The 20,806-nt window shown below is 37.7% G+C and overlaps 3 protein-coding genes and 2 pseudogenes across 5 annotated transcripts; 1 reads left to right on the top strand and 4 right to left on the bottom strand.

The window, feature by feature from the left end:
- Window positions 1–1,035: 1,035 nt before the first annotated feature.
- On the bottom strand, window positions 1,036–2,536 carry LOC128397993 (troponin I-like). Its single transcript, XM_053358795.1, has 7 exons — window positions 2,288–2,536; window positions 2,081–2,182; window positions 1,857–1,980; window positions 1,691–1,791; window positions 1,576–1,619; window positions 1,460–1,501; window positions 1,036–1,377 (listed from the first exon to the last, which is right to left on the bottom strand). Exons 1-7 carry the CDS (start codon window positions 2,288–2,290, stop codon window positions 1,161–1,163), a joined length of 633 nt encoding a protein of 210 aa, XP_053214770.1. The 5' UTR covers window positions 2,291–2,536; the 3' UTR covers window positions 1,036–1,160.
- Window positions 2,537–3,342: 806 nt separating this feature from the next.
- On the top strand, window positions 3,343–8,626 carry LOC128397991 (laminin subunit gamma-1-like; annotated as a pseudogene).
- Window positions 8,627–8,710: 84 nt separating this feature from the next.
- On the bottom strand, window positions 8,711–11,199 carry LOC128397992 (myotubularin-related protein 4-like). Its single transcript, XM_053358794.1, has 4 exons — window positions 10,191–11,199; window positions 9,748–10,126; window positions 9,508–9,684; window positions 8,711–9,427 (listed from the first exon to the last, which is right to left on the bottom strand). Exons 1-4 carry the CDS (start codon window positions 11,042–11,044, stop codon window positions 9,317–9,319), a joined length of 1,521 nt encoding a protein of 506 aa, XP_053214769.1. The 5' UTR covers window positions 11,045–11,199; the 3' UTR covers window positions 8,711–9,316.
- A 1,560-nt stretch (window positions 11,200–12,759) lies between these two features.
- On the bottom strand, window positions 12,760–15,379 carry LOC128397785 (zinc finger protein 75A-like). 3 transcript variants are annotated; one of them, XM_053358538.1, is made up of 4 exons: window positions 15,295–15,379; window positions 15,065–15,219; window positions 14,888–14,971; window positions 12,760–13,032 (listed from the first exon to the last, which is right to left on the bottom strand). In XM_053358538.1, exons 1-4 carry the CDS (start codon window positions 15,321–15,323, stop codon window positions 12,884–12,886), a joined length of 417 nt encoding a protein of 138 aa, XP_053214513.1. In that variant the 5' UTR covers window positions 15,324–15,379; the 3' UTR covers window positions 12,760–12,883. The 3 variants fall into 3 exon arrangements, with proteins under 3 accessions (XP_053214513.1, XP_053214514.1, XP_053214515.1); XM_053358539.1 differs by having other exon boundaries at window positions 15,071–15,219; XM_053358540.1 differs by having other exon boundaries at window positions 15,339–15,367.
- An 84-nt stretch (window positions 15,380–15,463) lies between these two features.
- LOC128397786 (putative uncharacterized protein DDB_G0277255) lies at window positions 15,464–19,188 on the bottom strand (annotated as a pseudogene).
- Window positions 19,189–20,806: the final 1,618 nt, after the last annotated feature.

Raw genomic sequence — 20,806 nt, 5'->3', positions numbered from 1 at the left:
ATCGGCCTCCTTATCAGGCTCGTCTTTCGCCTTTACCGATCCACTTAACCCGTTCCCCTCGTCCAATGCCGCTCAAAGGTCTTGTTACGATGAACAGGGTAAGGCTCGGCGCTGTGTTCCTCCGTTTGAAAACGCTGCCTACCTAAGGCCCGTTGAAGCTACAAATACATGTGGTGAAAAGCATCCTTACATTACTTATTATTGTGTTCAAACACCTAATCGAGAGGACAGAAACCAGAGAACCTGTGATGGTAAGTGTCGTCGAGGTGATCACCCTGTAAACTTCATCAATGATTTTCACGATAATGCAACTCAGACCTGGTGGCAAAGTGAAACCATGTACGATGGGATCGAGTTCCCGAAAACAGTTAATATTACACTTCATTTGGGTGAGTCCACGTTCAATTCACTAAATTGATTATTAATCAACGAGAGAGATTAATGGACCATCGTAATCTAATTGGTCGAAAACAGGTAAATCTTATGATGTTACATATATTCGACTGTTGTTCAATTCCCCTCGACCTGAAAGTCTGGCTATTTACAAAAGAGAGGACGAGAAAAGCGATTGGGTGCCTTTCCAGTATTTCAGTGGAAACTGTTTGGATACATTCAATGTCAGTGAATCGAGAGAAGTCCCCGATTCTCAGCCGGACAAAGTTTTGTGCTCCAAAGAATTCTCGGACATTTCTCCTCTCACTGGTGGGAATATTATTTTCAGCACTCTAGAGCTCAGGCCAAGTCATAAAAGATTCGATCAAAACTTGGAATTGCAGGTAAAAAACTTTAGAACATAACAGTAATTTCTTCGATGCTGTTTATCGCTCAATTTTCGATCGCTTCCTCCCAACAGAAATTCGTCGCTGCCACCGATATAAAAGTTGTCATGGTGAGACATAATACGTTTGGTGATGAAGTTTTTCGAGACCCACAAGTACTTAAAACGTATTACTATGCAATTTCTGACCTGTCGGTTGGTGGAAGGTAAGTCTCATCAATTCAATCAATCAATCAATCAAATAGAAACGTAATCAATGATTGGACGAAACAATCTGTTTATTAACTAATCAATATTTTATCATGTTGATTACAATGATTGTTTTCGTTGCGAGATTGCAGCGAGATACACTTAGTGCGTAATGTCCAGTCTTGTTGAAAACTTAGTAATCATCTTGCTCGGCCTCAGAAACAGCCTCAGAAATGGCCTCAGATACCGATGTTGTTTTGCTTTTGGGTTGAGCCCATTCAGGTTTGCATGTCTTGCTGGCGACCTCGTCGTTATCCTCGAGACGATAATCATTTTTCTGAACTTGTTTCAATTGATTACGATAATCCATCTGAGAAACTCGAGCAGTAAACATACGAATTTTCTCTAATCTAAGAATAAGAAAACGAAGTCAAGATTAAGATCTTTAATGGTTGCATCGAGTGGAGACAATTGTGTGACAGTTTAACTTACTGATTCGCAGTTTTCGACACTTTTTTCAACGGAGGAATGACACTGACCAAGTGAAAGACACAGACATTGAAAAGAAAAGAAAAGCAACAGAATTGAGATTTTGTGTGAATACTTACAATTTGCCCTTCAGATCGTTTACTTTTTCCTGCATTTCTTTAAGCTGAAAACAATGATGAACAATTGGAAAAAGAGCCAATCGATTAATGGTTATTGTTCAATCTCACTACTAACCTCGATTTCTTTCACTCGAGTGGCCCTTTCCAAGTCCCACTTTTTACTTTCCAAGTCCTGAATTCTTTTATAATAATCTTTCACGATTGATTGAAGATTAGCTTGAGATTGAGAATCAAACAGAAATGAGGAAAGCTCGTAAATCGCAAAGTGTAACACTAATTACCTTCGTTGACCGAATCGAAATTTTTCTGGGCTCCAGTGCGTTCTCGGATGATCCTTCGTCTCTCTTCAGCTTTTCTTTCTTGCTCCCTTTTCAGCGCTTCCGCTGCCTTACGTCGAAGTAAATTCTGAAGACGTTGTTTGGGTTACAAGTGGAATAAGAAAAAACTTTCAACAGTAATTTAACTCTAGTTCAAGATTCAAGTGAAAGTGTCAATGTTTACTTACCCTCAGTCGCTTTTTCCTTTCGGGGGTCATGAAACCGCGTTTCTTTCGAGCTTGAGCTTCGAGACGAGCTCGCACTTCAGCTTTCCTTCTTTCTTTTTCATCCTGCAAAGATCAAGTCATGGAGATGAGATAAAGATGGATTAGTAGACCGATTAAAGAGTCGAAGAGATTGAAACACATGAACCAAAAGGATAACCGAAACATTACCATTGTCTTTCTCGCCCTCGCTCTCTTTCTCTCCTGTTTTCTCTCTCTCGCACTCTTTTGCTCTTACTCTCTTGTGGACTTTGATAGATATTGGTGATGATTCGAGAGCAGTGGTTGTGATGATGAAGAATGAAAGAAGACACAGTGATCTCTGGCAAAGGGAGTGATCAGTTAGTAGTTAAAGAGGAAAGAGAGAAACAAAGATCATCTCAAACGCATTTTTCTCTAAAAGTTATCTGTTTTTTCTTAAACTACTCACCCATCCTACTTTCCTCTTCTTTCTCCCTCTGGATAACCATTTTATCGAAAACTATCGAGACTTAAATAGTTATGGGTGTTGATCTATTGGTTGGTTCCAAAAATAGTCTCAACTGACGCCTTTAAGACAGAAAATTTTACAGTTTAATGAGAGAAAAAGCTGATTTCAATGTTTATCTGAGAATTTCTGATTGCGAATCAAATTCGTTGACTTGTCTATTGATGTTGATGAGAAGATGAGAAGATGACGAGGCAAAGATGAGCTGTTCTCTCTCGCTTTATCTTCAAACTAGTGAACATGATTAGTGACCTTGAAAATTACAGTTAAAATGTAACAAATGAATATGAAGTGATACCAGGAATCTACTCATCTGTTGAGCGAGCGAATATCTGATTAATATCATTGATTCCATTCTCATCGACCTTTTTCTCGACCTTTTTCTCGACCTGTAGATGCAAATGTAATGGACATGCGAGTGACTGCAGAACCTCTGATATAAATGATCCCTACAGCCAATTGATGTGTATTTGTGAACACAACACGACTGGAGTCAATTGTGAACGTTGTCACGATCTGTATAACGATCAGAAATATGAAGTTGCTACTTTTGAGGACGCACACGAATGTCAACGTAAGTAGAAAATATCATGATACCTGTTGTTGTTTTGGTATCGAGATAAGACAACTAAAGTGGGCTGAATTGATGCCTACGCACTTTTGTCAGTAAAAGTTGCGGTACAGGTTATACCTTTTCTCCGTTAATAGAAGAGACAAAACTAACATGAAATCCAGTTTTTGTTGCTTTGCTATTCACAATCGTTTGACTTGTAGTCCAGTGACCAAATAAAGTTAAGAATCTGTTGACTAAGGGCGCCTAGAGTAACGATCATCGTCGCATCAAGTGTAACATGATTATTTGACCTGTAAATGGTCCGAGAATCGCTTCAATTTTGTATTACTGTGCCCCAACTACACTGAATAAGTGATAAGAGGAACATCTGAGTTTCTACCATGCAAACGATACTTTCCTTGATATTTATTTTTGCGTCAAGCGCCGTACTTGTTGAGTGCGTGCAACTTGAAGTGTGGAACACTAAGAAGTCAGTCTGGGAATGTAATACCATTTAGTTTCTTTAATTGTTCCCCTTTCTCTGTTTTCTCTTCTAACTTGTGTTTTATATTTCAGTTTGTAATTGTAACAATAAAGCCTCGAAATGCGTTTACGATGCTGATTTGTGGGCTGAAACTGGACACGGAGGTCGATGTTGACTGTGCCGACAACACCGATGGACCAAACTGTGAAAGATGCAAGGAAGGTTTTTACGAAAATAATCTGGGACGATGTGTTACCTGTGACTGCGATCCAACAGGTAAGTCAATGAAATAGTATTTATATGGATTCGATTGTTTTATTGGCATTTTCATTCGTTAAGGGTCCGTGACATCGCAGTGCAGTCGAGATGGTCAATGTATCTGTAGACCAGGAGTTTCTGGGGAAAAATGCGATCGTTGTGCTGATAACTATTACGACTTTTCGGCCCAGGGTTGCAAGTGAGTATTTCTAGTGGATCATTTTCCCAAGATATTTAACTAACCTTTTATTTGCCCGTCAGACCCTGCGACTGCTTTGTACAAGGAAGTTTCAACAACACCGCTCGATGTCACCCTGTCTCTGGGGAATGTTTATGTAAACAGAATGTGGAAGGAAGAACTTGTGAAAAGTGTAAGCCTGGTTACTTCGATTTGCAAGGAACCAACGAATTTGGATGTTTATCTTGCTTTTGTTACGGCCACTCATCTGTTTGCGAATCGGCGGAAGATTACACTGCCCATGCAATTGAATCTTATTTCTACAAAGATACCGAGAAATGGACGGCGATTGATAGAATGGGTCGTTCTGTTGCACTCGTACACAATACATCAGATCATAGTATCGGCTCTCAAGCAAGTTATGGATTGGACGCGGTTTATTTGGTTGCTCCTCCATCTTTCCTTGGGGATCAGCGTTTCTCTTACAATCAACACTTGAGATTCAATTTAAGAGTGAACGACGATTCTCCAGCCTCACAATTTGCCGATGTCATTATTGAAGGCGCTGGATTGACCCTTGCTCAACCAATACACGGTCAAGACAATAGTCTTCCAAGTCGAAACCAACGTTCTTACTCGTTTAGACTTCACGAAGACGCTCGATTCGGCTGGAGTCCGAGGCTGTCTGGGAAAGATTTCATAAGTGTTTTGGCCAATTTAACGTCCATCAAGATTCGCATTGTGTACAATAGAGATGGGTCAGGTTATGTTGATGAAATAGCCCTGGAATCTGCCCAACGGGGTGCATATGGTCGAGCAGCAAGTTGGGTCGAGCGATGTGAGTGTCCAGCAGGTTATGATGGACAGTTTTGTGAGTCATGTAAGACGGGATATCGACACGAACCACCGGGCGGGGGAAGTTTCGCGGTTTGTCTACCTTGTCAATGTAATGGCTACGCTGACTTTTGTGATCCATATACAGGTAAAGAGAGTGAACAAGGTGAAGGAAAATCACCGGTTTGATACTGATTCTGGTCTTTGGTGACGGTAACTTTAACAATCAATTTTCTTACTTTCTTTTCTTCCTCCTATTCCTATTCCCCTTCCACTCCCACTCCCACTTCCCATTTGCAATCTCTAACCAAACTTAACTTGATATTGGTGGTGGTTTCTAATTAATTCATGGTGATGGTTAATTTGTAAAGGAAAATGTATGTGTACAAACAACACCGGTGGTGATAATTGTGAGACTTGTGCTCGAGGCTATTACGGTAATCCATTAGACGGGACTGGATGTACTTCTTGTCCCTGTCACCGTAATGCGGGAGCTTGTGTTGTCTTACCTGATGAAAGTATAGCTTGTTTGGAGTGTCCTCAAGGTTACGGAGGTAATGATCAGTGATGAGCTGAATTGAGACAGTTAATTGATTCATGGATAAGTATTTGCATGGATGATTAAAATCATCAGCAACTAAGAAGAGAGTGAAAGATTTGCTAACATGAGAAACTCTTTCTCAAGGATGACTAACTCGACGTTAGGTTGCATGTGCTAATGATAATCTAGGTCGCTATTCACTGGGTTTAAACTAATTGTTTGTTTCTCGATCTTTGTAATCAGGAGCCCTCTGTGAGTCTTGTATCGATGGTTATTTTGGTAACCCGATAGCAAACAGTTCTTGCAGGAAATGCGATTGCAGTGGGAACATTGACGAAAACTCTGTCGGAAGTTGTGACCATGAAACGGGAAAGTGTTTGAAATGCATTTACAACACTGCCGGGGTAAGAGTCGAAGTGAATGAGTTTCGAATGGAATCACTTTATTGATGAATTTGTTTTCTTTTCACTTCCCATTAGGATCGATGTGAGAAATGTCTTCCCGGTTTCTTTGGTGATGCTCTGAGTTACCCTAAGGGAGATTGTAAATCTTGTGGTTGCCATAGAACTGGAACAGTGATGGGCAAGGGAGAAGATGGAAAAGAATTGGCTCTTTGTGACTCTCGCAGTGGACACTGCGAGTGTAAAAACTATGTGATGGGACGAAAGTGTGACCAGTGCATACAAGGCTATTGGGATATCAGTGGTGAGAATGGTTGCCAATCCTGTGGTTGTAATATGTTTGGATCACATAATCTGACCTGCGATCAGTTCACCGGCAAATGCTACTGTCGACCTGGGGTCATTGGAACTAAGTGTGACCAATGTGCACCTTATCATTATGGTTTCTCTGAGAAGGGATGTGCAAAGTGTGACTGTGATCGAATTGGATCCAAATCTCTGCAGTGTCGCGATAATGGTCAATGTGAGTGTTTGGCAAACGTGGAAGGCCGTCGATGTGAGCGGTGTCGTGAAAACAAGTTCAACCGAACTGCTGGTTGTATAGACTGTCCAGCTTGCTACGGACTAATCCAGGACTCTGTGAATGGGCACCGAGGTAAACTGAACCAGTTGCGATTATTACTGGAGGAGATACAAAACAGCCCTGTGGAAGTGGAAGATCAAAAGTTCGAAACACAATTGGAAGAATTGATCGCTCGCACTGAGGCACTGGTATCGGATGCTCGTCGAATGGGCTCAGATGGTCGAAACCTTGTCAATTCTTTGACCACTTTAAAGAACCGTTTAGCCCGAGTCAAAGAATTGACCTCGTTGGTTGACGGTCGGATGGAAGGGTTGAACAACTTGGTCAATTTTGGAAAGCAAAACATGAGTTTAGCAGAAGATATAATTGAAAAAGCCAATTTAATATTATCTGAAGCTAAAAAGACATTCGATCATGAAGGAAGAACTGCCTTGGAACATGCTCGCGAAAGGTTCAAAAGGTACGGACAGCAGTCTGAACGAATGTCCAGAATATCATTGGAATCGGTTGCTCTAGCAGATAAGATTGAAAAAGAAGCTGAAAAGGTGGAAAAGTTGGCGAAAGAAGCTTTGAACAACTCAGAAGAAGCGTCTCGATTGGTGAAAGAAGCCATGGTGATGCATTCGAGTAATCGTGAAGAGATTCGGGCCATTCAGAAACAATTGATCGATATCAACGATTTATTGGAACGAACAAGGAAAATGGCAGAAGAAGCAAAGAAAGAAGCTGATCGAGCTGCCAAAGATGCGCTACAATTGTTGACCGAAGCGGGCTCATTGAGTATTCCAAATGTGAACGCCTCGGGCATGAAACAAGATGCCAGAGAGTTGGTCGATCAGGCGGCTCGTATCATGAGAGAAGCGGATGCGATGATGTCACGATACGAGAATGTACTGAATGGAACACAGATCCAAATGGAGGATGTTCGATCTCTTCTGAAAGAGGCAACCAGGCAACAGAACAAAGCTTCCGAGTTGTTGAGCGAAGTGGACAAAGCTCATAAAACTGCAGAGAAAGCAGCTCAGGCAGCCAATTCCACTTTGACGGAAGCCACTGGAACTTTGATGACACTTCGAGGGTTCGATAAGTCAGTGAAAGAAAGTCAAGGACGAGCAGATGAAGCACTGAAGCGAGTACCACAGGTGGAAAAGCTTTTGAACGAAGGCAAAGCCAAGACACAGGAGGCTTTTGATGCTCTCACTGGGGCTTACAATGACGCGATAAACGCTCAGAGTATTGCAACCGAGGCTCGTTACATCGCTGGTAATGCTTCCGCTGATGCAAATGCGATTCGTGGGGAAGCAGGTAAAACAAAGGAGAGAGCGGGAAGAATGAAAGACGAGGTGGAATCATTGAACAGGGCTCTAGCCGATACCGAAGGTCGACTCAACTCATATGGTGAACAGACTGTCAACGACGAGAAATTGGCTTTAGAAGCTTTAGAAAGAGCTAACCAAGCCAAGACTAGTGCCATCGAGGCGAAAAGCAAAGTGTCTGGTGCACTGCAAACTGTTGATTCAATAATAAAAACTCTGGAGGGTTTGGACTCTGTCGACGGTGGAAACATGAAAGAATTGGAGGTGAAACTGCGGGAAGCCGAGAAGGAATTGCTGACTGCTGATTTGAACAATCGAACAGAAGAGTTGAGAAAGTCGCGAGATGACCTGTCAGGCATGTTGACCAATTATCGCGAAGAACTTGAACAACTGAGAGCGGACGTCGCCAATATCAAAGACATTGCTTATGCTATTCCAACTGAGTGTCTGAGACGATCCAAACTCGAGCCATAATACTTGGAGTACCTGAATGTACATATGACCGGTGGACACAAATACTATTATACAAACAATACCAATAGAAACTAATATGCATCAATATAATAACAATTAGTCGCTGCAATTACCAATTAACTTACATTTTGTGGTCATTTTCGAGGGTTAATTTTGTTCACCCAATCAACTGTCATTATTATCAATCCAATTGTAATATTACTTTTCTCTTTTTTTCTTTACTAATCAATTTGGATCGATGAACGATCATTGAGAACGAAAATCAAGCCTTCAATTGTCTCATTTTTCCTTTGATCGAAATTCTAATCAAATCAAGCGAGTTCATTTTCTTCTGCCAATCAAACCTTTTCGATAGTTAATCTGTTGATACCAATTGAAATAAATGAATTTAAATTACACAATCAACCGATACTCGAATTTCATTCTTTAAATGTTCCCATTAAGATAAATAGTTGATCACATTACAAAATGGATTCACATGCTCATTGTATTCAAATCTTTTCATGATCAATTTATTTCTTAGTGGAAGCATAAAATATAACAAACCAACTAAAGCTTATGAAACAGGTTACATAGGAATGGAAGGTTGAATATGATAAAAAGGTGAGAGTTCAAGAGACAATTGCTCCAGATAACAAATGATGATTCGAATTAAAAACTCAATTTAAGGTTTGCATCTACGATAAGTTTATACAAAAATCACAGTCAAAGGGAAGGTAGAGAAAAAAGTTCAATGATTATGTGATAACGAAGAGTTTATGTGAGTGTGAAAATAAAAGGTTAAGTGAATAGAGTTAGATAAAGTTGACTAATTGATGGACATCAATGATTAACCAAAAGCTTGATAAATAAGAGAAGATCAACTGGTCTCAATTGCGTGAGAACATTTAACAGAAATTTGACCCTTCCCGGACAACAGAAATGAAAGAAATTTCGTTTCCAGGAGACTCTTGGTAATCCAAAGCTCATCTGTTGAAGATCCCATGGAAAAATATTAACGATTAACGAAAATGATATCAAGGCATTTGCAGCCAATCCATTCAGCCATTAATTTGCTCGTCGATTTCAAATGATTAAAATTGGATGAAAAATTATATTTTGGATGATTGAATGTCGCTAAGACTGATCATATCATTGCTCGATGGACGATAGACTTCGACCCAAAGCCGCAAATCTTCCACCTCTGATGAGGGAGTCACAATCTAAAAATAAACAAAATGTAGACAATTGAATAGAAAATGTCATCAAACAAAACATTTACGCCATCACCTCAAATACTTACATTGTTGTTTCCGGTTTTTGGTACGTAGTTATCGTTGATGTAACAATGCTTCTCATTTTCGAGGAAAGGCCAGAGACTAGAAGTTTGTGTAAAAATGTTTTTTTGTGTCTTATGGTTTAAACTGTTACCGATGAAGGTTCCAAAAAGAGATGAGTATGAATGATACAATATCGATTGCTAGAGAGAGAGAGAGAGAATAGAAATCAGAGAATATGCTTGTAGGTAAAACAAAAGACTTACGAGATAAACAACATTGAATTCAAATGCTTCACTATGTTGGAGAACTATTTGGTAAACACAGTCAAGCCACTGTTGGAAGATTGGACATTTTTCATAAGAATTATCGTCTTCTGGCATGACCCCGTGCCTGTCGGCGAACTTGTGGCCAAACTCGATCCATTCTTTTTCAACCAAAACTCTGAAACCATCATAAGTACGATAATAAGGATCAAGCATGAGTTGAACGAGAGACACAAGTTGAGGTGTCCGATCCCATCCATCTGAACAATGGACCAAACATGAACGGTCATCTTCAATGGCTTCTGAAATGGTGACAGCTGATTTAAGTAGACAAGAAATGTAATGAAGCCACTTGGAGCTACTCACGAGACTCTCCCAACTGAAAGACAAATTATTCAATAAGATTAATACTGAGACGAGACAAATAATTGGTGTCAACTCACGCGTCTGAATACATATCACAATTTTGAAGATAACGTAAAGAGTCAAAGCTTTTTCTAATACTGTGGATATTTGCTAGTCCCATGAATTGAATGTCACAATAGGGATAATATTCGGTGCACTCACAACCACCCCCTTTGGCTCGATTGACCATGGCCACAGTGTAAGACCGACAATCAACAACCATCATGTGTTTTTGTATAGGGTCAATCTCATTCTTTGATAGATTGGATTCATTTTTGTCTTCATTAGTCTCTTGTTTGATTACTTGGTTGACTTGTTCATCTGATTTTTCATCTTGCTCAATGGGCGTGGGTTTGTGTTTCGCTCTACTCAGAACCATTGAACTAGTGGCAATCAGGTGAATAAGTTTCTCATCGGTATCAGAGCGTGAACCCCATAGGCCTACATAAGGTTGACTACTTCTCGCAATAACACATCCGTTTTTGTAATATCTCCAAGTGATGACAGGCAGTCGATATTGATAGCGGAAATTGGCCACAATCTTGAGTTCGTCGTCACTTATCTCAGCGGGAACGATTAAAAAACGAGGATAACTTGGACAGAGTTGAAAATCTTCATTGGCTGTACTGATTCTGTACCGAGGTTTCTCTTTGGGTTCTAGTCCGTTTTCAGAGACATTGGTTGTGACATCCTGATAAGTGACGTGATTCGGACTGGCATAGCCGAAATCCTCGTCGAATTTGAGTCTGCAGTATTCGAAATACGTCAAAGATTCTTTCATTTCAAGCGCATTTGCTGAATAATTAAGATCTGGTTGCAAAGGCGGTTTTTCGTCGGAAAGACTAACAATACATGTGAGTTGATCGACTGCGACTGGATTATCAGGATCCATTGATTACGATTGGTGACAAGGAGAAAGAGACACAAACAGAGGACAAAGTGGGGACGACGATCAAGGACGAGAACCAAAGACTAACTAACCACTGGAATAATTGTAAACAATTGACTCAATTGATGTAAGGGAACAGGAAACGTAGCCATTAATGGGCGTGGACAATTCTTATTGATTTCATTGGTGGGGAAACAACTGCGAGTGTGCAGACTCAAGACTCACTTGAATTAATTACTAATCATTTCGGATTAAAATTAACCGATTTTCTATTGACCAATCAGTTCAATAGACGAGCATCAATCAAATCACTCGATTAGCACAAAGGACAATCAATTGTCTGATGTTCTCCCAGACAAAATCATTTTCGTTGCGATTTCACATCAAGTCTTTAGAACTTCGACAATTTTGTTCTTTCTGAAAGTTGGACATTTCGAACGGTTCGACTTCTTTGGATAAACTTTTGTAGAGTTGAACAGCTCCGATCAGATCGATGGGACAACTTGGTTTTCATGATATTCCGAAGATCTTTTCTTTTTTCTTTAGGTTCCGCCAATTTCTCAGTTTGATTAAACAAGAAAGATCAACTTCTCGATTTGATTTTTGCAACAGTTTAATGTTTAATAAATGATTTAATTTGTACAATCACAGAAAAAAGTTATCAATTTAAGCCATAAAGCAACCAAGTATTTTAAGGCATAAGCTCGTATTAATTTCATTTGATTTCTTGTTCATTGATAACTTTCCAGTTAACTGTTTCAATGGGTGTTGATGGTGTCGATAAATATTGCAATTAATTGGATCATGACCAAGATTCACCATGTTCACAGATGAGGAACATAGTCTAGGGCAAATTGTACCTTCATAAAAAAATAGAAACGAGAAAAGGAAATGGAAATGGAAATGGTTAAGGTTTAAAAGTGGAAACAATCAAATGAAAGAAGAGATAATAAGTTATACAAGGAATACAAGGAATACACATTTTGTGTTCACATTTCGTTAAGTTATTGGAAATAATTGATTTGGTGGAATGCAATTGCCATTGGTTTCGAATCATCATAATTTTGCTTGATTGTGGAAACATCCGAAAGATGAAGCAACTTGGCTCAATCTTGTCAGAGCCAATTCCAGTCTACTCTCAGTGTAGCTCAGCACTAAGCTCGCTCAGTCTACATTACATTGTATCTAGAAAATTGTGAAATATTTAACAAAGATTCAACTACTTTCACCTCGAATTACAAGTGATAACATTGATGAGATGATCAGGAAAATTGAAACTTGGGAATTCAATCAAACAGGAAGACCGGGTAATAATACTAATAAAATGCTCTGGTAGCAATCAACAGGTAAGAGCAATCAATGAAATGCTCATCAATCGAGGAGGTTTGTCAAGTCAGGTGATTGACCAAAAGAATGTTCGCAGTCAGATAATCTCGTTCTTTTGCTTCCGGGCAAACACTTACAACAAGTTATTAACTGAAAATCTATTTGCATTAAGCCCTAGAACATTATTGTGATTCATGTCGATATTATTGTTGTTCTTGTCCATCTCATTGACTTTTTCGGTTTTCATGGGTTCGGACATTGCAGGTGGTGGAGTTGTTGTTTTGGATGCTTTTCTTGGTGAAGATGCTGATGACATTGACATTGTCGATGTCGATGTCGATGTCGATGCAGTTGGTCCATCTTTATCGAGACGGATAAAGTTGTTTGAGTGGTGAAGATGATAAACACGATCCATTTTTGGATTCTTTTGGACTTGCTGATAGTCCTCGTTTGTCATTATTTCCATGGCTTTCGCTGTTGTTATTGTTGTTGTCGTGGAACTTGAATATGTGATCTTCAAGTAATGTCGCTGTGGAAAATCCCAATGAACATATTGAACAAATGTTCCACTCTTGATTTGTGTGATTGAGTTTTCCGATGACGATTCAGATCAGATTGGGTTACTCCATTATAGTTGCAGGTATGACATAGATATTGTTTGATTCCTGTGAAAGATTAAACAACAAAAATATAGACATAATTAGTTAATCGTCAAGGTAACAAAATTAAGAAAGTGTCCAACAATTGAGCTTAATAACAAAATCGATCAACAGATGAACAAGTTTTACTCACTGATCCATGTAACTAATGTTTACAATGTAATCAGATAATTCAATTCAATCAACTCAATATATTACAATCAAGTTTATATATTCGAAACTAAAGAGATGCATAAAAAATGTCAATCTGATTGATTATAAAGTCTATAAGATCAAAATGAACTTCGCTCAATCGAATCAAAGCTTTTACCACTAATAATCTCTCGAAATAAAGTTAAAAAAATAAATAGGAACTGATATAATTATACATTTTGGTAATAACTTATAAATGGATAACAATAAATTGATTCAATAATAATTTATTATTAAATTAAATTCCCGTAAATACTTGCTAACAATGAGTAAGCAATGGAAACAGGGTGACAATAGATGAATAATAATCATGAAGTCTTTTGGTGTTTCAACTGTTCAATAGATTGAGAGTAACGAAGAAGTGATTGAATAATTTACAAGCAAATCGATGATATTTAAAATTGACCAATAAAAGATCAAAGCGTAGAAGTATTAATATTGATAATCGATGCATAAAGTATTAAGTAGATGTTTCAAATTGTATTGTCGTCATTTCTGCTGATCATTAACGTGAATCATTATTATTTATGTAAGTATGACATAGAATAATTTAATGAAGTTAAATGATGAAATAATTAATACTAATTATTAGAAAAGAACAAAGAAAATCCAATTAACGATATCAAGTGGTTATCTAATTTCTTGAAATATTTAACTATTACATTGATGATTTGGTTGATTAGTTTAATGAATAAATTTATCTTTAAATATACAGTTACAAAACGAAAGGAATTAATATTATTAGAAACAAAGCTTAACCAAACACTCGATTCATTTAATATATTGAAAACTATTTTCTCCTCTCTTCATTATTTTGCAATTTTATTCCAAATAGTAATCGCAACTATTATTGTAATTAAGCAAAGTCAAGTGTATTCAATTAACCAGTGGAATTATCAAGTGAATTTTTAATCATCGTGATTCGTGTAAGTGCATTAGTTAATGACGGAAAGTAAAACAAAAGAATATCGGTTTAATTTCATCAGTGAATAAAAATGACAAAAGATAATAAGAGTAACACGACAAGTATCATGGAGAACATGCCAATAAGAATTAGAGTTATGGATATGTACGTTAAGAACTTGATTGGTGTAAAATGAGAACGAGGTGGACATGAAGAGAAAAGAGGATGATTGAAAACAGAAAGATGAAAGAATAGAAGGAAAAACAAGTCTAAAATTATATGAAGATCATGATGAAATCAGTTTCACGCATGGAGATTGACCCAAATAAAATACAAAGTAAGTTTCTGATGACATTGGATTAACATCAATCGATTGAAGAAGTAGATGGAAGAGAAATGAAAAACTGAACAAAAGAGGAACTAATATTTTTGGGAAAAGATATTTTTCAACAAAATGGTGGGTAGTGTCCAGCTCATGTGTAAAACTGTCCAGAAATAAAAGAAGGTCTAATGACCAAAGGTAAATGAAGTCAATTCGATCTAAAAATAATAAAACCTACAGAAAGAAAGAGAAATAATATGCCTAATACGATGGATCATTGATAATTCAACAAATTTAATGATAGTCTAAAGTGAGCAAAATAAAGCGAAAAGCAGAAAAAATCTGAGAGAGAATGAGAGCAAATAAGAGAGTGAAAGAGATGTTTGAAATTGGAATTATCATCATTAAATCAAGTTAATCACGAAATTTAGTTGAAAACTCACCAGCATGTCTCATAACATGAACTTTAAGTTGACTGTTTGTGCGACTTTGGTAATCACAGAATTCACATTTAAATGGACGAATATCTAATGAGTAAATAAAGAAATAAGATATTGAACAAAAAAATTATCAAAAACGAAATGAAGATTGTATGTATAAAAGTAATTCATCAAGATTACCCTTACTCTCATGGAATCCAATGTGTCGATTGAGATCAGAGGATGAACAAAATGTCTTTTGGCAGTGATCACATGGATATAAATATCTACCATCGGGTCCAATCATTGGTTTACTTTGTTTACTCCGTTTTAATACTTTGTCAACCAGTGCAAGTCTTAAGAAATCAAACAGATCAAACAGATCAAAATTAAAACGATGGACATCGTGGTCAACACACAATCATAATTACCTTGGACTGTAATTCGAGAAAAGCTCCATGTGATCTCAATTTACCTTCTTTGGAACATTTATTTCCATCTAAAGAACCATTGAGATCATTGTTATTACAGTTACTGTTGGTCTCATCAGCACAATCCTTGACTCTCTCATCTTCCGTCCTGTTGTCCCTCTCCTTTCCGTACAGACACGACCATCGGTGTCTCCCTGTTCATTGGAATCATCACCCTGACCACAATAATCAGCAACCATCGCATTATCTCGGGTTTCCTCTTCCTCTTCTTCTTCCTCTTCGTCCTCCTCTTCGTCGTCTATTCCATACGAGTCTTTATTCCCCTCCCTGCCCCATACTCATTTCCATCTTCCTCTTCATTTTCATATTTTATCTGCATCTTCTCATCATTTTCGTCTTTTCTCACAAATTGACTTGCAATGTTTTCAGATAATTCGGACTCCTCATCACTTCTCTCAGTCGATTCTATATTAGTTATTTTTTTACTTGGTTTGCTTTTTCTACGACGAGAAGATGAGGACGATGAAGAAGATGAAAAAACTGCACACATTTTGTCACCATCTTCGACATAAGGTTCTCCATTTGCATCTGATCCAATCTCGTTATAATCAGAGTTATTGCAACTCTCTCTGTTTCTTGTTTTTGCACTTGTACTCTCGTCTGACCGAGACCGAGGCCTTTCATCAGATTGCTTCTCCTCTCTGGTCTCGGTCATTTCGTGGCGACCCTCGTTATCACGAGCACTATTGTTTTTATCACTTTGCTTCTTGTCAATTTCCTCTTCCCCGATTGCACTCGCTTCTAAACTTGAGTTGCTGAGAAGACGAACAGCAGCTTTCTTTAGAAATGATGCGGCCGATATCGACTTTTCTTTGCGAACTCTTTTCAAAAGTTCTCGGCCACTTCCATCGCTATGGAATCGAATGATATGATGTCGAAGGTTTCTTTTCTCACTGAAACCTCGACCACAAACCCTACATATGCACGGTTTATACCCTGTGAACTCTTTCATGGCGATGAACTGAAAATATACGATCAAATGTTTTCTCACAATAACGACACTTGAACTGACCAGGGGCTGTTTCTTCAATATCCCCGATAGGTTCTCGAATTTTTCCTCCACCTCCTCCTACTACTTCACCAACATTTAAAAAACCACTTCCATTTCCATTGATACTGCCTGAAGAAGATGACGACGAAACAGAGCCGGAACCTGTCCCAAGTCCTGATGTCGATGCAGGTCCTGAAGTGGTCGTCGTTGTCATGGTGGATATTCCTGACACCATTGATGCAATACTTTGAAAATGTTGATGTAACTGTTTGTTTTTCTCACTCTGAGATTGATGTTGAGATGAGATGCCCGCAGCAAATGCTGCGGCTGCCGCTGCTGCTGATGTTAATTGTGATGCGGTTGGCGGTGGAAATGATAGTCCAACCGATGGCGGCATTAGAGACGAATGTAAAAAGCTTAGTGGGTTCATCGGTGTAATATTATTGATATTATTATTTGAATCAGCAAACAATGACTCAACTTTTAAATCAATTGGCTCATCCATCACCATTGAGGAGACTCTCGCGACTATTGGTATTGTTACTATGATTATTATTATCATGAGCATTACAATTATTTATGTTATTTTCATTATCAAAGTTTATGCAATTATGCTTGATAATGTTATCATTATTATTATTGTCGTGGTTAAGGTTGTTGTTGTTGTTGTTGTTGTTAGCATCACAAATTTCTGACTTGTGTTTACGTTTCAGACACAAATTCAACCCTTGACCAACATCTTCTCGTCCATTGATTTCTTCCTCTGATTCTATTTTTATTTTAGCTCTTTTCGTTTCGTCACCTCCTTTGATATTAATTGTTGATCCCCACTCAAGTAGGGATTCATGAAAACTAAATTAGGTTGTAGAAATGAAGGCATAACCAATGCACGTGATTGTTGTTGTTGTTGCTGTTTTTGTTGTTTTTGTTGGTGGTAATGTTGATGTTGATGTTGGGGGTGTTGGTGTTGGTGTTGGTGTTGCAAGAGTTGCTCTCTTTGATGCTGTTGATTACTGTGAGAATGATGAGAATCTTGTGGTAATTGTAGATGAGATTTGCACTTGTTTGAACTTGGATTTATACTATTGATAGACTGATCCATCACTTTATGCAATTGTTCGTGTAACTGTAATTCACTTTTCCATTTAAATGTTGCGCCACATTTATCACAAGTTAAATTTAAATTGTTTGAATGCATTGACTGAATATGAATACTGACAGGTTCGAGGCTGGGAAAAGCGAAACCACATAAACAACATTTATACAATGAATACAATTGCTCATTCGTTGGATGAACACCTTCGAGAATGGATATCAATACCTTTTCTGATTTAATTTGTAAATTTCATGGAGATAGGATATCGCCTTGTAAACCGAAATCAATCAAAGACATTTGAGATGAATTCATTAGTTTCTCTTTGTTGGTCGAAGATATTGGTGTTGAAGATGTGGATGATGAAGATGATGATGATGATAGTGCCAGTGATGATACAAGAGGTGAGGGTGAAGGTGGTGTTGTAGTTGTTAATAGTGATGATGTTAATGTGGATGATGCAAGTGATGATGACACTGTGGATGAAGGTAGTATTGGTGGTGGTACAATTGGTACAGTGTTGTTGTTTGACTTGGATGATGATTGAGATGAATTTGATGATGCAGATGGATAGGAACTCAAAGCGATAGGAAATTTCAGTCCATTCAAGATACTTGGTTCAAGAAGACCAAGGCCAACAGGACCAGAGGATAAGTTCAAACCTGTCAATTGTAGTGGATTAGTAGATAAATGATGACGCAGATCACTGGAAATCTCATTGACAACTAGACGATCATCACAACTATTAGCCTTTCCACTCGTGGAAGAGGTTGTATTGTTGTTAGAGGGAACATTGTTATGGTTATTAACGATCAAATCGTGCGGTGATGATAAACCACCTTGCAGTTGCGAAACTAGTCTTCGGCCATCAACGTTACTTGTACCAAATAAACTTGCCTTATCATCGGGCACTTCTCGTTTAATCTTACAGCTTTTCGATTCAAAGATTTCAAGTTAAATTGTTCATTTTTACCAGATCCAATATTGTTGTTACCACTGCCGCCAGCACCTCCACTGGAGGCTCCATTCTCTGCACCATGTTGACTTTTTATATGAAAGTCCAAAGTGTGATCATATTTGAAACCTTTACCACAAGCAAAACAAACATATGGATGTTGGGTGATATGTCTCATTAGATGTGCTTTAAGATCTACTTGGGTTGCGAATGTTTTATGACAATCAGGACAAGGAAAGCGCTTACCGTTGCGCCACATTTATCACAATTCAAAAACAAGATTGTTGCATTGGTTGAGCAACTGAACATAGGAAGGTGGTCCGATTGTCAAATATAATAACTATAAACACTATTCACAGTCGATGGACTGTCAGGTATTGATCACCAAATAAGAGAAAATTCATCTATTTTGTGACTCTTGGAAAGAGAGAAGCTCAATTGCTGATGTTAGAAACATCAACAGTAAATAAGATTAGAGTAATAGGAAATTCATTGCAGATAACAAACACATTGAGAGAGTCGGGGCGGAACCAATGGTTTATTTTAATGTTTAAAACATTCAACAAAACAAAGTCACAAGTGTATCAATGATTCCAACATATTTAATGATGATAATGATGATGTTATCCGTTGATAAATTGAAAACAGTTATATACACAAAATGATCTCAGAAGAAACAAAACTCAATAAGTGAACAAATAAATTACAATGAAAATGAAAACAAGTGAAATCAAATGAAAGAGAAAACAAGAAACTAAATCCAAAATCCACAAGGTGCATGAGCACAGAATTTTTTTCTTTTCTAAATTCACAATAGATGTCACTTTTTTTTCTTTTCCACTTTCGTTCTGTTTTTTTCTTCTCTCAATATTGTTCTTCGTCTCTGGTTCATTAACGAAAATCTAAAATTAAAATGAGGAAAAAACGTTTAGTTTTTACTATTTAACCAAAGTGGAAAAGAGAACGAAAAATTAATTCTATTCAGAAATCGTAAATGTTTCCTTTCACCTGATTAGTCTCAGACCATCTTGTGATAAATTGTTGATCGCTGATCGACTTTCGATTATCTTGAACACGAGGCCAGCAGAAAGTTTTGCTTGAGCGTAAAGCATTTGGGTTAATTTCTTAATTCATTTACGAAGTCACATTGGTTTTGTTGGACAAGAACCTGTACTTTTCAGTGGTACCATCGCTTACAATATAACCTACTTTCTAGAATATCATATCTCTCAAAGTGAGATCGAAGATGCTGCCAAACAGGCAAAGATTCATGATTTCATTCGTGATCTACCCCAAAAGTACGAGACTGTTGTCGGAGAAAGGGGAATGCTCTTGAGCGGAGGTCAAAAGCAAAGAATTGCAATCGCTCGAGCCTTGATTCGTAAGCCAAACATTTTACTTTTAGATGGAGCGACTTCCGCATTGATTCCATTTTAATCGCTCAATCAAGATGGTTCTTTATATTCATCCCAAACAGCTTCTTATTATTCGTGACAAGCAAATTTGTCATCTTCGAAGGTAAAACGATTAACCTTCCGATCTTTCAAACTAGTGATTCCTGGTTAAAAGTTAACTGATTAGAGTGTGAAATTATTCTAAGAGTGAACAAATTTAATATTAGAAATCACTTTAGACTATCGAATTACCTATTAGAAAATGATTATGAAATCCAAGCGATTCCTAACTTTAGAACAGTCAATTTCTCTGGACTTGATGAAGAATATGCTTTCTTCATAGACGACAGAGAATACATGATTAGAAAATGAAGAAATGTTTTTGAATAATAATGATTAAGACTTTTAATTAATATTTATCCAGTGAAAATCTTTAAACAGGTACATTAGCTGTTCCATGGTGTGACAAATGAACATCGAGATACACCTCATCAAGTACATTCACATATCGGGTGACCGAAAATGAGTGAGCATCTCTGTAACCACAGGTAGCTGAAAAAAGCTAATAAGCGCTTTTGAAAGCCTAGGTAAAGGTTAATATATAAATAGAAGATCAGACATTTAGAGCTTATATCAAATCGTTCAGGTCACAAAATGGCGACAAAAAATGAAAAGTTTCGTTCTCTAATTATTTATCTAAATAGTTCATGTAAATCACCGCGAGTAATTCATGACCAATTGGTCCAAAATTTCGGCGATGAAGCACCAGGATACTCAACAATAAGTAGGTGGTTAAGAACAATCAATAATTTCGATTCAACATTGACCAGAGGCCATTCTTCTGGACGGAAAAAAACTACGACTTCTCCAACGAATGTGGACTTAGTTCGAAATCTAGTTGGACAAAATCGAAAAATGTTAGTTCGACAGATAGCCAGTGAAACGGGGATTCCTCGAGAAAGTGTTAGGTCAATTTTGGTGAATGACCTCAAGATGATAAAAAAGATCGCAAGATGGAT

This window comes from Panonychus citri, unplaced genomic scaffold, assembly GCF_014898815.1.
Source record: "Panonychus citri isolate SS breed McGregor unplaced genomic scaffold, ASM1489881v1 Contig00040, whole genome shotgun sequence".
Classification (NCBI taxonomy): domain Eukaryota; kingdom Metazoa; phylum Arthropoda; class Arachnida; order Trombidiformes; family Tetranychidae; genus Panonychus; species Panonychus citri.
Note: the sequence above shows the minus strand (reverse complement) of the source record. Positions and strands in the feature narration are given on the sequence as shown.

Coding starts and splice junctions, on each gene's coding strand:
- LOC128397785 (XM_053358538.1), bottom strand. CDS start 15,323: ATGGAGCTTTTCTCGAATTACAGTCCAAG. Junction 14,972..15,064: donor TGGATTCCATGAGAGTAAGG/GTAATCTTGATG, acceptor TTTACTCATTAG/ATATTCGTCCATTTAAATGT. Junction 13,033..14,887: donor TCATGTTATGAGACATGCTG/GTGAGTTTTCAA, acceptor AATCTTTCACAG/GAATCAAACAATATCTATGT.
- LOC128397992 (XM_053358794.1), bottom strand. CDS start 11,044: ATGGATCCTGATAATCCAGTCGCAGTCGATCAACTCACATGTATTGTT. Junction 9,685..9,747: donor AATTCAATGTTGTTTATCTC/GTAAGTCTTTTG, acceptor CTCTCTCTCTAG/CAATCGATATTGTATCATTC. Junction 9,428..9,507: donor CAAAAACCGGAAACAACAAT/GTAAGTATTTGA, acceptor GTTTATTTTTAG/ATTGTGACTCCCTCATCAGA.
- LOC128397993 (XM_053358795.1), bottom strand. Junction 1,981..2,080: donor AAAGGAAAAAGCGACTGAGG/GTAAGTAAACAT, acceptor CAACGTCTTCAG/AATTTACTTCGACGTAAGGC. Junction 1,502..1,575: donor AACGATCTGAAGGGCAAATT/GTAAGTATTCAC, acceptor TCACTTGGTCAG/TGTCATTCCTCCGTTGAAAA.